General features: G+C 36.3%; 1 protein-coding gene across 3 annotated transcripts in view; it reads left to right on the top strand.

Annotated features, from left to right (window-relative positions):
- The window catches only part of SMAP1 (small ArfGAP 1), a 176,356-nt gene that overhangs the window by 144,079 nt on the left and 14,464 nt on the right, over positions 1–17,813 (top strand). For all 3 annotated transcript variants that reach the window (XM_017549410.2, XM_017549409.2, XM_017549414.1), the window contains one exon: positions 9,231–9,321. In XM_017549410.2, coding sequence (XP_017404899.1) covers positions 9,231–9,321 — 91 coding nt within the window. The remainder of the gene's footprint in view (positions 1–9,230; positions 9,322–17,813) is intronic.

The raw sequence follows: 17,813 nt of genomic DNA, 5'->3' as shown, positions 1-17,813 counted from the left end.
CCCCCCATCAGACTAAGCTTGCTTATTGGCCAAGATTCTTAAATATGCTTCTGATCAAGATGATGTAGATGATCAGATAGTAGGATAGATTATGAGAGCCAAGTAGACAACTGTCCAATTAATAGAATTGATGTCAGTTTAGAGGAAATTCTCTGCTTTCTTCAGGGGTCAGTACTGGACTTTGTTCTTTTCGACATTTTTGTTAAGTGAGGATATCTGTGCCATATTGTTCAAATTTTCAGATGACCAAGGAATAAAGATTAAGACATCAGATGACAAAATAAATCCCTCAGATGGCCTTATAATAAATACCAACAAATTGCATAAATTTGACAACAAATTGTAAAATTCTGAAGTAAATGCACCCAAACTCAACTCTCCTGAATATAGCACAAAAGAAAATGTCTTTGAATTTTAGATGACCAAAGTTTTGGTATGAATTAGTGGTCTTTTGTGGTTTTAAAGAAGGTCAGTTCTACAAATTTATTTCTCTATTTGTTTTCTGCATGGCTCTAGCATAGAGAGTATGGATAAATGGGGAGATGTTAGAAATTGTCTGAAGAGGAAACTTTCTAATATTTGTAATTGTCCAAATGTAAAATTTCCTGTATCATCATGTGCAGTGATTCCGTAACACTGGAAGTTTTTCTTACAGAGAGAATGGATGTGTAAGAGAGATGTTACAGTAGTGTTTTGTCTATCATATAATGAATCCACTAAATGCCTTCAAGGCTGCTGCTACTTCTTAAATTTATGTACATCCTTGATAACTTCTCCAGCCTAGTGAAATATTGTTTGAGACAGTAGTGTCTGTAGGCCTTATAGAGAACATTTACTGAAAGATGTCCATATGATTGGGGAAATAAAATGTAGATTGTAATAAATTTAACCCTAAAAATACAATTTAAGAAATAATATTAAATTAAAAAAAATAGTACTCTATGTATTGACAGCTTTAATTTGAAAATGATTTATATTATAAAGAATAGTAAAGAGGAGAAAAAGAAACTAAAGATTTTTAATAAGATATTGGGAATAAACAAAAGTTATATGCAAGATTTTTCTCACATAAAATAGTTTTAAGGTTGTATATAATTCAGTTTTGAAAGCACACAAATACAGGCCAGGCATGATGGTTGATGCCTGTAATCCCAGCACTTTGGGAGGCTGAGGCAGGCAGGTCACCTGAGGTCAGGAGTTTGAGACTGCCATGGCCAGCATCGAGAAAACCCATCCCTACTAAAAATATAAAAATTAGCTGGGCATGGTGGCAGGCATCTGTAATCCCAGCTACTTGGGAGGCTGAGGCAGGAGAGTCACTTGAACCTGGGAGTTGGAAGTTGCAGTGAGCCGAGGTCATGCCACTGCACTCCAGCCTGGGCAACAAAGCAAGACTCCATCTCAAAAAAAAAAGAAGAAAGAAAGCACACACATATAAACAGACATAGTAATTATAGCTATCTGTCTATATAGGAATATAATTCTGATTTTTATTATTTATAGCACATAGTCAAAAAGCTTTGTTTGAGTAAACAACTAAGGTAATATAGTGGATAATATTAACTTAGTGATTTTTTTACTGAAAATTTTAGTAAAAGTTAAACCTACTACGTAGATTTCAATAGGTAATCAGATGAGATAGTATTCTGAGAAATATGTGTTGCTAACTTGTTAGAAAGTATATTTCAAATGTCAAGTTCTACTGAGGCAGTAGATTAGTTTTTTTCCAAAGTATTGCTCTCACAATCGCAGAGCCTCCCACCTACAACAGTGGTGGTCAGATTGTTCTTCCTCAGTGCAGTTCATATGCACAACACACTTCTCCAGGAGTAATATTTTTTCTTTTCACTACCCCCTTTGAAAAACAATGACATATATGAATGCTAGCTCTAGTTGGCTTTTTATTTATTTCCTTTCACATTGTGGAAATAAAAGTCTTCAGATTTATCTTTTATTCCTTACATGTAGAATGACAGGTCAGTTAGATACATCCACCATCTAGTGCCTTTCCCACTCAGTGTTCTTCACATGGTGCCATTGCCAGTTCCTGGGAGATCAAGGCTTCAGTGAGCTTTGATTGCACCACTGTACTCCAGCCTGGGCGACATAGTGAGCCTCTGTCTCAAACCTGAACAAAACAAAACGAAAATTATCTGGGCATGGTGGTGCATGCCCATAGTCCCAGCTACTTGGGAGGCTGAAGTAGAAGGATCGCCTAAGCCCAGGAGATCAAGGCTGTGGTGAGTTGCGATCTTGCCACTGCATTCCAGCCTGGGCAGCAGAGTGAACTGTCTCCTATTTGACTCCTTCCTATTTTTCCTTCACACCTAAAAGTTTATGTCACTACCTTTATAAAATCCTAATCCCCTACAACTGTGATCACCATTGAACTTCAAGGAATCATACTTTTCATGTGGTCTTTATAGGGTACCTTGAGTTAAAATTATTGGCATACTTGCTCTGACCTACTATCACATTGTGTTTTTGTTTTTGCTTTTGTTTTTTTTTTTTTTGAGATTTTTTTTGCTATGTTGCCAGCCTGTTCTCTAGCTACTGGGCTGAAGCAATTCTCCCACCTCAGCCTCACATATAGCTGGGACTACAGTCATGTGGCACCATACCTGGCATGAATTTTTTTTTATTGCGATTTTCCTTTATGTCATTGTAAGAATATACATGTATTGTTAAGCATTGGATAAATATTGATTTTTAATCTGATTTTTGTTAGATAGAAATTATTCAGCAAAAGCCACCATGGCGCAGGGGAAGGAACCCTGTCAGGAGGTAAACCTTTGCCTTGATAGCCACTTATGGAGCCTTTGGACAAATGTCACTTAATTTCCTTAATGTTAAAATGAACATGTTGAATGTAATACATTTTATGTTCTTTCTAGCTGTAAGATTCTGGGAATATTAAAGGAAACTGATTATAATAAATAAACTAAGTTATAATTTGAGATGTCAGTTCTTAAAGAAAATTTTGACTAATTACCACTAGAACTTAGAAAATTGCATAGCTTCCCTATTGTAGTATATATTTATGCTCTATGCTCTTGTCTACATTAACTGGCCAGCTGAAGAACAGTGAATCACATTCTAGAGGCTCAGCTGTTATGTCTGTTATTTAAAGGGCTAGGAAATGGTGGTAAACGTAGGAGTTGGAACCTAAATAATTTTTGATTCAATTATATTGTGTGGAATAGCGTTATGAATCACAAAAAGATTGGGTGGTGAAGCTTTTGCTAATAAAAGCTTTAATAATTTGAATGAGATATCTGCTCAATAGGAATCTAAGGAAATTACATTTTACAAAATTGCTTTATCTAAGTAGACTTATGTTCTGGCTTGTGAGAAAATTTTGTTTAATAAATTATAGATTGTCTAATTTTATCTACCCACAATTGACTGCATTCTTCACTTATTAAAAGGCAAATTTCCTATGCAGTGTTTTTAATAGCAGAAGAATTTAAAGTGGAATGATGCTGTACATAGTGCTTGCCATGCCTGAGCTGAATGTGAAACATCAAAAGGATGACAGTTATATGAGGGAAGGTGTGGTCATCAAAGTATTAATTTACTATTTAGTAATCCCTTCCCATAAATCCTAACAAGATAATAGCATTTTTATTTTTAAATCTTCTAAAATTTTGCTTCCAGATATTATTTACTTTGTATTTATATGATAGCTATATTTTAAGTATCTTAAATAATTGTATTTTGTAATTCTTTGCAAAGTACAATACAGTTGGTATGCTACAGAGCAAAAGTACCAATTGATAGTTGATGTATTCATGTTTGTTGTTTAATGTTTACAGCCTTTTTTTTTTTTTTTTTGAGGTGGAGTCTTGCTTTGTCTCCCAGGCATGATCTGCAACTTCCGCGTCCTAGGTTCAAGAGATTATCCTGCCTCAGCCTCCTGATTAGCTGGGACTATAGGCACACACCACCATGCCTGGCTGATTTTTTGTATTTTTAGTAGAGATGGGGTTTCACTGTGTTAGCCAGGATGTCCTCAATATTCTGACCTCATGATCCACCCACCTGGGCCTCCCAAAGCGCTGGGATTACAGGCATGAGCCACCGTGCCTGAACACAACCTTTATGTTGTGAAAATATTTGGTAAAAATGACTTGTGTTATAGACAAACCTGGAAAAAGTCAAACATGTTCTTGAAGATTTTTCCATTTTAGAAAAGCTTTTCAGGAAGACATAATCTATTACACATATGTTTGTTAACCAAAATGTTTAATTGGCATACATTTTGGAAATCTGCTTATAGCTCCTCTCTAAACATTAACATTGGTGATTTATGTTATAAAGAAATACAAAGAGTATCAAATGTGCTTTGCTTTAGAAACTAAGTAGACTTCAGCGTGGCCACGAGACAGGATTTTTAGCATGTACACAGGGTACTGCTGCTCTCTTGTTGATTAATCTGGATTTTTTAAATTGCCTTGTTGCTGCAGATATTATAATGAGGGACAAGAAAATTGTTCTGGACTTCCTATTTCATGAGATTTGATTTTTTTCTGCATTAGTTTCTACATTAGTTCACTTAGGGTAATGGCTTCCAACTCCATGTTGTGCAGAGGACATCATCTCATTCTTGTTTATAGCTGTATAGTATTCCGTGGTGTATATGTACCACATTTTCTTTATCCAGACTGCTGTTGATGAGCATTTAGGTTGGTTCCATGTCTTTGCTATTGCGAACAGTGTTGTGATGAACATATGTGTGCATATGTATTTATGGTAGAATAATTTATATTCCTTGGGCACATACCCAATAATAGGATTGTTGAGTCAAATGGTAATTCTGTTTTAAGTTATTTAAGAAATTGCCTAACTCCTTTCCACAATTACTGAACTAATTTACATTCCTAGCAGCGGTGTATGTGTGTTCCCTTTTCTCCACAACCTTGCCAGCATCTTTTTTTTTTTTAATGATAGTCATTCTGACTGATGTGAGATGGTATCTCATTGTGGTTTTGATTTGCATTTCTCTAATGATTAGTGATGTTGAGCATTTTTTCATACACTTGTTGGCTATGTGTATGTTTTCTTTCGAAAAGCGTCTGCTCATGTCCTTGCCCATTTTTTAATGGAGTTTTTTTTTTTTTTTTTTCTTTATTTTTTTTTTTTTTTTTTTTTTTTTTTTTTTCGCTTTTTAAGTTCTTTATAGAATCTGAGTATTAGACCTTTGTCAGATGCATACTTTGCAAATATTTTCTCTCATTCTGTAGGTTTTCTGTTTACTGTTGATAGTTTATTTGGCTCTGCAGAAGCTCTTTAGTTTAATGAGGTCCCATTTGACAATTTTTGGTTTTGTTGCAATTGCTTTTGGTGTGGAAGTAGTCTTTTTTCGATAGGCTTTGCCCACCTTGATTTGCTGGTGATAGTATTGGGTTTAGATGTATAATGTAATGGAATAAAACACAACACCTAGATATTTTTAAATTAAAAAAAAAAGCATTGAATCTGTGTGTGTATGTGTGTATCTTTGTTTTAGGGGATTGCATGTTTTAGGATTTTTTGAGCCTTCATAATGGCAGTATATATGCAAAGATTTTCTTTATTCTATCTCAGTTTGTTTTGTGCTGCTGTAACAGACTAGCACAGACTCATTTTTAAACAAAAGAAGTTTATTTGCTCATGGTTCTGGAAGCTGAGATGTCCAAGAGGACAGCACCAGCATCTGGTGAGGTCCGTCATGCTGCATCATCCCATGTTTGGAAAGGTGGAAGGGCAGGAAAGCACTTGAACAAGAAGGGGCTAAAATTGTTTTTATAACAAACTTACTCTCTTGTTAACTAACCTATGCCTATGGTAATGATATTAATCAGTTAATGAGAGCAGAGCCCTCCTGACCTAATTCTCTCTTCCTAGACTCCACCTTTCAAAACTGTTACATTGGGATTAAATTTTTGACATGTGAACTTTGGGCAACACATACCAACAATAGCATCTCTCTAGTCTATATTTTTAGCTATTACTACTCATCTAGGACTAGGAAAATAAGTACTTCCTGTCATTTTACACAGAAACTGTAAAAATAATTTTAAGTTTAAAAATAACTTTCAATTTTTATTAGAAAATCTTTCAAGAAAACTATATAGAAAATTAATAACTCTTAATAGATATTAAGCTCTAAAAGATTAAGTATTTGTTACTCTATCTAGAATTTTAGGAAGATTCCTTACCTATGTGGTTTGTGCTATGGTGTATCTGTCCTTAAATGTTTTAAAAATAAAAATAATGAGGTTAATTTCTTATGTTCATACTTATCGTTGATAAAGAGTATCATCTGAATTTAATCTTTGTAGTTTTTACCAACATATATGAAGAAGTGTATAATGTATGTATTATGAAGACATAGAAGAGTAATCTCTAAAATTACCTGTGCCACACATTGATGTGTTCATGTGACGGCCTCCACAAGATTTGATAATGGAGGGATACAAAGTAGATTTTAAAGTGATCAATCCTTTTGCTTTTTTGATTTGAGGGACTACCTTTTGTATGCCAACTCTAAGGAAAATTATCTAAGGAAAATTCATGTCTGAATTGTTGAAATCCATCTAGAATAGCCAACGCTATTTGGAATAATAGAGATTAGGGCATAGACATTTCTCATTTATGATTTGACCCATTGTAAGAGCAAAGGAGCAGACTGTCTTTAGAGGAGTGTTTTTCAACCTACCACTCTGCTAAGAAATACATTTATATTATGATCCAGATTTGTGCTCACATGTGTGTGCAAATGTGCAAAACAACAATCTAGGAATATTTACCTTTATGCAATGTGCTCTATTTTCTTTTGTGTATCATTTTTACATGCCAAAAAAATGTTTAGTTGTGGCCTGTAAAATAGATTTCAAAAACTGCTAGAGGGTCCCACCTGCAGTTTGATAAACTGTTTAGGATTTCCCTTATTCTTGCCTTAATGCTTCTCTTTACTTTCCTCAACTATACACTATGTTCTCAGTTATACAGTTTCCTATGGAAATGGTTGATGACTACCTATCTAAATTGAAATCTAAAGAAGATCAGAAGCTTTTAGAACACAGATACATGTGTGAACATCTGGAAAGAAAGATATTTTCCAAATTGTTTGCAGTAGCTCTGGAGGTGGAAGTCAGGATTGCTAGAAGACCTCTGCATTGCCTGATTTGGCTTTTTTTTTTTTCTTTTCAAACCATGGCAGATAGTTTCATACTCAGCAGCATTTAAAAAGGTAGTTCTAATTTTGTTACAAACACCTTATCCAGAATTTCTATTTGAATTTTTTAAAAAGATCATTTTTAGCTTGAAGAGGTTCTAAATTCTTAGATCATAGAAAATAAATAGGAAGGAATTCCTCACAAATTTAGTTTGTTTTGTGCTTTTTTCCATGAAAGAAGATTCAGTAAAATTCACCCAAAAAAGAATGCTAAATTTGTAGTGGCAGAAAATAAGAATTTTAGTTCCTGTATTCCTATTTGGCACTTAACATCTGAACCTCAGTTAATTTGCATAATGAATGTGTTTGGCCAGATTATCTAAGTTTATTTTCAACTTTAAAGTTTTCTGATTTTTAAGCCAAATTAAAACAGGGATTACACTTTTTAAGTACCTACTTGGAGACTAAGACACTCTCCAGAGTATTATAGGCTGTGATGTGACCAACGATGACCTACCTCAGGAAGCTGCTAGGATTCTGCCCTGGAATCTTTGAAGTCTGCATGCTTGTGGCCATATAATCCTCAGATTCCCTTACAGATTTGATTATGTATGGTAACACAGATTGAGTCATCAGTTGAAGAGAATTGCTTACTTCATGACTACAGGGGATATTTTTCTTGAAATTATTTTGAAATCCTTGTGATAAGCAAGATAAGTCTGAACCTATATTAGAGGTTGAAAAGTGAAAGAATAGAGAATGTGAAATGGATTATGTTAAACTTCTGAAAATTATATATAGTTATAGTTGGCTAATTCTGTATTTGAGAGTTATTAAAGAATTGATATCTGGTAATGTAGGCTGATTGATTAGACAATAATTCTAAGGGAGAGTATAGTGATTAAAAACAAATAAAGGTAGATATATGTTCTTAGAAGTTAACATATCTCTAATAGCTAACAAAAAATGAACTCATATAATAACCAAGTTGTGAATTATTCAGGTAGAAGAAATGATCTTGAAATTGTTTGAGAAATGAAGGGATTTTTTTTTTTTTTAATTTATTTCACTTTGTTTTTAAGAGACAGGGTCTTACCCTGTCCCCCAGGCTGTAAGTGCAGTGGTGCTATCATAGGTCACTGCAGCCTTGACCTCCTGGGCTCAAACAATCCTCCAGCCTCAGCCTCCCAAGTAGCTGAGACTACAGGTGTGCACCACCACAATCAGCTAATTTTTTCATTTTCTGTAGCGACAGAGTCTTGCTATGTTGTCCAGGCTCATCTCAAACTCCTGTGCTGAAGAGATCCTCCCACTTGGTCCTCCCAAAATGTCCTCACAGGTGTGAGCCGCTGCACTCAACTCAATATTTTATTTTCTTAGTTTAATAGAGGTGGGCTTTAGAACTGAGAATCCAGTAGGTGTAGGTTTTTTTCATTCTGTCCTACACAATATTTTTTTGTGGGAAAGTAAGTTTGGAATGTATAACTATGACTTGGGCTCCTGAGAGCTAGAATAATATTATATGTAAAAAGTGATTAATGTAGATTCAGGAAGAAAGTATATAAAATACCATTTCATTAGGCTTTTCTTGGCAGTTGTGTCTCATGTATCATACAGTGTGTGGATGATGGGTTAACAGTGTGCTCATGAAGACCTCAAGGCCTCCCCAGTCTCAGCTAACAGGATGTATTAGTCCGTTTTCATGCTGCTGATAAAGGCATACCCAAGACTGGGCAATTTACAAAAGAAAGAGGTTTAATTGGACTCATAGTTCCATTTGGCTTGGGAAACCTCACAATTATGATGGAAGGCAAGGAGGAGTAAGTCACATCTTACACAGATGGCAGCAGGCAAAGAGAGCTTGTGCAGGGAAATCTCCCCTTATAATACCTTCAGATCAACAGCACAGGAAAGACCTGCTGCCATGATTTAATCATCCCCACCAGGTCCCTCCCACAACACATGGGAATTTAATAGTAACTTTATCAAAAACATATGTAATTAATTGGGGCTTAAAATCTTGTTAAATATACTTAAGAAAAATTAATAAATTCAATTATTTACTTTAAAGCTACAGAAGAAAGAAGATCAGCAACTAGAGCCTAAAAAAAGTAGCAGCCCTAAAAAAACTGTGGAGCCCACTGTGGATCTTTTAGGACTTGGTAAGTAATAAAACATAAAAGTTACCGCTAGAGTTACAAAACAATTGAAACTTTTACTTGCAGGTAATATAATGGCTTTATCTTCAGTATACCAAAACATACCTGTTAAATGAATTTGAAAATGGTATGATTAGTTTGCTAAGTTCCCACAAAAAGGACATCTTTAATGAGAGAGTCAGTGTCTGTCAGCACTGTCTTCACTGAAATACAAGTAATAAGTTCCTTGGGGAAAAGAGGATATCAAAGTAATCTTCAAAGTCTTGGTAGATGTGACAGTTTAGCGCTTACAGTAAAGAGTGGATTATTTTCTCTTCTTTCTCTCTCTCTCAAATTTTTAGTTTTGTGGGGGATATTTTTGCTTAGCAAAATAATTCTAAGGTACCTTTATTATAAAATGTTCTGGTTTAAAATAAAATTTAATTTTGGTTAACTGAAGCAACACATTTTACATCCAAATCTAGTGTCTAGATTCATATAACTTATTCAGTGATAATGAGAAGTGCTCATTTTAATTGAATGTCCTGTTTGTTCTCATGACTGAAAGGTAAATGTTGTCTGTGTGGTAAGTAAACAGGCTTTCATTCAAGGGGTGTTTATATTGTGCTTATCTACAAATATTGTTAGCTTTTTTTTTCTTCTGAAAGAATTGGCTTGATAAAAGGTTACTTTTAGTAATATCTGAGCATTGGCACAGGAATAATTAAAAAAAATTTAGTTTGGAGAAAGATTGACAAGGAAAAAAGTGAAAGGCAGTTAGATGAAAGGGAAGAGTTGAACTTCATATACTGCTTTCCAAAAAATTGATCCTAGTTGTTACTGAGTAAATTATATGTTTTAAGAATTATAGCTGAATGTTTTATTCATTTCTCAGGAGGCTGGTACATCATGCAAATATACTCCCTGGAGGTACAATTCTTCTATGATAGTAAAAAGTTGTATATTAGAAATAGAAAAAAATAACTGTAATTTTGAAAATAAGGCTTCAGTCCAGGGGTTCTAAATATAATTAGGTTGAATTGTAGTCCTCATAATTTTTTTTATTTCCTTTACTGTAAATGAGAGAAAAGGAAAAGAAATTATTACCAAAGTAAAAAAAATCTTACTAAAACTGTAGTCTTTGTCTTTACTGCAGCATTTCTTTTCCAGTCTAAGTGCCTGGCTTATTAGTTCATAAATTAGAAATGTAAAATATAAACTAAGGCTGATTCTTACCTTACACACTCATTAATTAATTTAACAAATAGCTGCTGTCTACTTTGTGTCAAAGTACCATTGTAGACACTAGGGAGATAGATCTGAAAGAGGACAGACTATAACCCCTGCCTTCTGGGGCTTTCTTTCCATCTGGGGAGACAGTAAATAAACAATTAACTATATTATAGATTATATGTGGTAAGTACTATAGATGAAAGAAAATAAAAATGGGTGGTTGTAAATTTTAAATAGGGTGGACAGGGAGGAACTCACAGAGCTCTCATTGGAGCAAAGATGGGAATAAGGTCTGTATATCTGGATCCGTAAGCAAGAGCATTCTGAGAAGAACACAGCAGATGCAAAGGCTCTTCAGTAGGAGCCTGCTTTAGGTGTGCAAGGACCAGCAAGGATGATGGTGTGGCTGGAGTGGAATGATCTGGGGGATAGTAGTAACAGGAGACAAGGAAGGCAGGTGTAGGGAGGGGCAGGCCAACTGTAACGGGACTTTTTTTTACTCTGAGTGACCTGGAAACACATTGGAAGAATTTGCCAAAAAGAAATAATCTGACTTTAGTATTTAAAGAATTACTGTGGCAGTTGTGCTAAGACGAGGTTAAAGTATGACAGGGTGGGCAGGAAAGGATTTTTTAAATGGTGACATTACAAGATGTTTAGTGTTAGAAATGAACTTGTAGAGAGGTAAATCTGATACTTTCAGGACAAGAAAAAATTGCTCTGGCAGTATTCTCGAATAGCCCAGAGTGTTCTCAGATAGCCGAGAGTGGATGGGATGTCATCCACAAACAGTATGAGTGGCCTTTGAGATACTCCATTATTGTTGGAATAATACTGCATGGTAAATAAGCCTCAGGTTTTAATGGCTTACAACATTAAACATCTGTTTCTCTCTTTTTCTGTGGGTCACCTGGGGCAGCTCTGCTACAACTTCATTTGATACATTTTTTACCTTCGTGATTGATGCAGGGCACCGTTTACCAGCCATATTGCATATTGTGTCTCCATTTTAAGTTCCAATAAGTGTTTCCTTATCTTTTACCACCTTGTCTCAAAATCAGTGCCACAAATTTTAGGGTTTGGTTGTGGCAGCACCCCTCTTGTATCAGTTTCTAAAACAGTCAACCCTTGCTGCCTGTGTTACATAGCAAACAACTCCAAAATCAGTAGCTTACATCAGCCAGCATTTATTTCTATCACTCATGGGTCTGTGGCTCTGTTGGGACATCACTCTTTTGTACAGTGGGACAGCTTCAGGAAACAGTGTCTTCAGGGGAGAACCAAGGTTCATTTAGCAGGAGACGTTAGGGAATGTTTGAGAAAAAAGGTTAAGATTTTATGGGGGATTTTGTGATGACTGACAGTGGGTTTTAGATCATTTAGTCTAACAATTCCAAAGGTGGGAGAGGTGGAAGATGGGGTCAGAAAGAGGGTTGTCTTGCTGTGAGGGAGCTGTAGTAGCAGGAAATAGGAAGTCTCTTACCCAGAGCGCGTTCAACTCTTCCCATCTGTTGGTTATCAGTATCCTAAACTCTTAAAAAAAATATTTTGAGACTTTTGAAAAAAAAAAAAGCTGTGTTTCAGCATAAAATTCTATGAGTTCGTGAAAGTCCAGGAAACTACAGAGAATCAAAGGTCTTTTTCAGCTCAAAACAAAAAGTGGTCCTAAATCTGGATTGATGATGGGTGTCCATCTTGGGCTGCAGGCTATCTGCTCAGAAGCATGCCACTATCTTCTAATGGGACCCTGCTTTTCCCCTGTAAATTGGGAGAAAAAAAAAAGCGGGGATTGTGGGGTAGGTGCCTTGAAGTATGATTTATGGTCATGAAAAAATGACAGCATGTCCCTGTATGAGTGAGACTGCAACAGACATTAACTTAAAACATTTCTGGAAAATATAGAGAAAACCTGCACAGAGATAGTTCAGTTACCCAGCTACGAATCTTTGTGACTCACGGCTGTCTCTATCACTCTTAACAGTTTCAGAATAGCGTAATACTTAAGACCAGTTTTTAGACATTTGATCCTTCCTTTAAATGAGACTTTAACAAACCTACTTTCTTTTTTGTAACACAGTAACTCAGGCAAAACCTTCTTTCTTAAGCTCACCTTTCCTGATCTACTACCCATTCAAAGTTCAAACATAAAATGCTTTATATTATATATACTTTTTAGCAGAGGTTGTCAAATTTTTTTCTGAAAAGGGCCAAATGGACATTTTTTTTTGGCTTTTCAGGCCTTAATGATCTCTGTTGCAACTACTCAGCTCCCATTGTAGTGTGCAGAGTCATAAACAAACATGTAAATGAATGAGCATGGTTGTGTTCCAATCAACTTTAAAAACAGGAATGGACTAGGGTTTGCTGCTGACCCCTACTTTATGTTCCCAATAGTATCTACAAGAGCTGCCTCATATTTAGAGATTAACTCATGTTTGAAATCTGTAGAAATACTATATTTTATTCTGTAATACCATAAATGGGATGAGGTACTTGATCTGCCTCTAGTCTTAGAAATTACTAATACCATAAATGGGGTGAAATACTTGATATGCCTCTAGTCTTAGAAGTAACCAAAGGGCCTGGGGCCCTTCTCAACTAAGTACCAGATTGAATAATCTCTGAATATATGAGATTTGAATCAAACACAGATATATCCTGGCTTGTACATGTACGTCCTATGTTAAAATAGAATTAAAACTAGCTTCTAGGATTTGTGAGAATAATGCTCTTCATGTCCCCTTACTTGGGACGCTAGTTTAGGACTGTGAATTATACTTAGGCTACTGTCTATTCTTTCTTGTTTATTACTTAGTTTTAAAGATGATAAAAATGGACAGACTGCTTACCAATTGGTTAGGACAGCTCCCCTAGACTAATGCTTCTTTTCAGTAGGGCTTATTTTTGGAGAGTTGGGGCACAAGACCGCCTCTGAGAATAAAGTCTTCAAGGGTGAGCACATGCTTTGGGTATAAGGCCTGAGAAGAATATACATTGCTGGCCTTGAATGTGACCTTAGAGGTTTCAGTTCAACCTCTCATTACTGGTTCCTGCAGAGGTTCTGTTTTGTGGCCATCTGTGTGCCACATGCATACTGCAAAGCAGCCTGGTTCCTTGTCAGGAGGCGTTACCCACAGTCCTACCAAGCACAGAGTTGTATGTCAGAGGTGTACTGCTGAGGATGTCTGGGGGGGACTGCATTCCTCCAGTGCTCCAGAAAGCATCTCACAAAGAATCAAGTAATGATCTTGGCAGTAAAAATTTACCTCAGGGGTGTACTCGTGTGTTTCTGTATTCACTGTTTATATAAAACTGATTTGATTTTATCCGTTCTAATCGTTACTTTAATCTGGGGAAATTTCTATCTAAACATTTAATAAATTTTACTTGGTTTTATTCTTATATAAATAATCACACTTGTGTAGGAAAGAAAATGCAGTTACATGAACATATTGGTGTAAGGTAACCAGCAGTGGGCAGATACTTGCAAATGGTCCTGAGTCAGCACTAGGGCAGTTGGTGAACTGGCACCAGAAACAAGTGCAGTTGGGGGAGTTGATGCTACCACAGACTTTAGAAGAGAGCAGGAAGGGACAGCTTCTTGGAAACAGCTTAGAACCTTCAGAGAATGTGCTGGTGGATAGGACAAATAATCGGTGCTGAGAGGAGAAAAATTGACCTCTGAATGAGGCAACTTCAAATTACAAGTAACAGGAAGCCTAAAAATGACTTAAACATAAGAACATCTAATTATCTTACTCGAAGAGAAACCTGGAGACACGGTGGTTTGGGGCTGTGCAGTGGTGGAACAGTGAGCGCAGGGAGCCAGGTTCCTCTTTCCTTCTCATTCTGCCACCCTCATCACAGCACTGGCTTTACTCTGTAGGCTTATCCCCTTGTGGCCAACACATGGACGGTGCAGCATCCTATCCTCATAGGACCACGCCTAAAGGATGGCTTTTTCTCACCGGTTTCTTCTCTCAGGAGGAAAAACTTGCCAGAAAATTCTCCAGCAGGATTCTGAGGGTGCACTTGGTTAGAAATGGATCATATTACCTCACTCTAGTTGCAAGAGAGGCTAGGCAAATAATAGTCAACCTATACAGTGGGGGTAAGCTTTGCCAGCAAGAAGTGCCCAGATGGGCCTTTGGTAGTCTTTGGTACCTGGCACAGTTGAATTTCATCCTGACAGCAGCTCTTTAGGGTACAGAGTATTTTACACTTAAACCCACACATGACTTTTCCATTTTTTAATTTAACGATTAATAGTAATTTAAAAATATAACAACTAATAAGCTAACAAAAATTAATTTCCAAGGCACAGCTGCTATACAGTAGAATTAGGACTCAAACCTGTATCTGTTTAACGCCAAAGTCCAATTTCAGCTCTTGAGATGAACCAAAGCAAGGCATCTAACCCAAGTATTAAATTGTCATGTTAAGAATCAGATACTGCTAACTATATGCCAGGGACTGTTTTGATTGCTGACAGATATTTATTTATTGAGTTTTTGCAACAGCCCTGAGTTTGGTGAACTATCATTATTTTCCTTTTATAGATGAGGAAACTGAGGCACAGAGAGGTTAAGTGAGTTGCCTAAGGTAACACAGCTGGTAGGTTACAGAACTGGGATTTAGACCTGGTAGTCTGGCTTCAGGGCTCATATTCTTAACACTGTGTTGAGCTGCGATAGAAAATAAAATTCTAAGAGGTGAGATTATGCCACACAAAATAGACATTGGACCCATTCATCAAATCAGTAGATGGCAGTATTAAGTCATGTGTCAGGGCACTTGCTGTAGAGGTTGTAAGTACCTGTGTTTTGTCTGCTCTCTAGCAGCTTCATCTGGGAATTGGAAATAGGAGCTCTTCTGTAGCTGAGGGCCAGAATAGATAGCATGCTTTATGTGAAGCACTTAGCACAGTAACTTGCACACAGTCCTGTGCTGAGACTATAACCTGAACATCAGGTCATGGGAGATCACCAAGAGCTAGCACAGGCCTTTGAAGGAATGTGTGGAGAAGGGACTCAAATTATGCTGAGCAACATAGAATAGGACTCCTGCTGGGTTATTCCTTGAATAGCCACTACCATTAGAGAGAAACAGGCAGACAGATGGAAACAGTGACTACAAAGCATGGTCTGTGGCCTCTGAGGGATGTGCAGCTGACTAAAAGAACTGAGGAAATTGGGTGGCCTCAGGAATCTAGTTTATCACTATTTTAAACATTTAGAAAGAATTTTGGTGTATACAATTTTGTTTCACATTTATATATTTCTTGCTTTTTTTGAGGCCATAAAATGGTGCAGTGATTTGATATATATTTATTTATTTTTAAACAATCAGTTCTATAAAGTTTCCTCCTTATACCACTTCTCAGCAATATCAGATAGCTCTAAATTAGTGTGTATGTGTGTGTGTGTGTGCACGTGTGCGCATGCATGTGTGTGTGGTGCCTTCTAAAAGACAGTAGCACCGTGGGGCTCCTCCCCTTACACAGCATCGTAGTGCCTGTTCGTAAGAGAATCCCCTGCTCAAAAGCTGGCTGGTTTGTAGAAATATGTAGTAGATTTCCCTGCTGGCACAGTAGACTGGCAGTATGGTAGTGGCTTGGAAAGGGAGGGCCAAATACAGCAAGAGGGTTAGGATTATCTTTTAAGACCATGTTAGTTATTTTAGCAAATTAGCCTAAATACCAACTATTTAACTCTATGAAAAATTGACTGAAAATAAAAATAAAGAGTTCCACTTAGATCTCAGGCACACTTAAAAAAATTGAATAAATGTAAAGCTTGAAAATTTTAATATGCTTCAAATGGACATTTGTGACTTGAATTTACTAAAATAAGATGTGAGAAAATCAAGTCGTGTTTTAATATAAAGGAATTCCAAGTAATAATAAAAATTAAGGAGAAAACTTTAGTCTCTTGTGTAGAAAATAACTTTGATCAACATGAAAATTTAGAAAGCTTTAAGGAGTTTTGCCATTAAGGAGAGAATCACTGCATTTCATGGTAGCAGCCTTCTTTTAACAGTGCTGTTTCCACTTTAAATTTTTCGCTGCTTATGATGATCGCCTCCTAGTTATGGAAGAAGAATTAGATTTGGCAGTTTTCATTGTAGCAAGGGTGTGCTAAAGTTAGAAGGTTCATGCTCAATAAAAAATGGTAATGAAAAACAGCCATTTACTTATCACATTCTTACCTGCCTTAAACTAGATTAGTAATACATAAAATCTCATGTTGCTCTTTGACATTTTTTCTTATTTGTGCAAATAGATTGCAACCAGTTAATGTGTCTGACATTCAAGTAAAGGATGAATTCAATTAATATTTATTGAACACCAGCAGAGTTCATGGAACTCTAGTAAATACCAGAAGATGCAGCTTTGTGTGTTTATAGTAGCACAAGAAGGGGATCGGGTTGCCGTCTGGAAACTGGAAGACAGAATTATCATTGAGGGAATGATTAAGAGAGCTGGTTGTGAGAATTCAGTTTGAAACCTGGATTAATGCTAAAATTCCAATTTAAATGTTTTCCTTAATTTAGAGGTTGATTCTTCTTGCTGCTGCTAGAGGAGGAGAAAATAAGTTTATTTCATGATATGCAAACTTACTTCAAGTAAAATCTAATGTTTTATGAAGATCACCTTTAGCGTGAATAACAATTGGGAAAGATCAGCAAATACCCAGATAAATGCAGCTTTTAGAGCTGTACCTTTGTAGAGCATCTTATGATTTAAAACCCAACTGCATCTTATCATTGGAACAGATTAGCAAGAGGGTAAGATGTGGCTCCAGCCAGTGAGGCAGCAGGTAAAATAGTCCTGTGAAGTGCTGTGACAGCAGCGATGCACTGAGTTTTGGACACAGGGGCTCTGGAGACACATTTGTGATTGAGAGAAAGCATTCCAGCTTCACTGCATTCATTAAACTGGAAAGAGGAAGCTTGGATGTAGGGATTCTAGTTAAGAAGCAGTTGTAGGCTCATAGGCAGATAGTTACATGGAAGCTGTGTCTATGAAAACAGACGAAGTGGAGCCAGTCCAGGATATTGGTAGCAGCGGCTGTTGGAGTCTTCAACATTTATTGATCAGAGTATTTGGCACATAGTACTTAAAGAAATATTAATATTTAAACATGTATGAAAATACGAAGTGTTGTATTCTTGTTTCCTTTTAGTTTTAGTTTATAAATTATCATTCGAAGACACTTGGAATGTGCCAACAACACTATTGTTAAAAATACTTTTTATTTACTTTATCCTCTTTTGGGTAATTG

The sequence above is a fragment of the Cebus imitator genome, unplaced genomic scaffold (genome assembly GCF_001604975.1).
Source record: "Cebus imitator isolate Cc_AM_T3 unplaced genomic scaffold, Cebus_imitator-1.0 Scaffold218, whole genome shotgun sequence".
Lineage (NCBI taxonomy): Eukaryota > Metazoa > Chordata > Mammalia > Primates > Cebidae > Cebus > Cebus imitator.
Note: the sequence above shows the minus strand (reverse complement) of the source record. Positions and strands in the feature narration are given on the sequence as shown.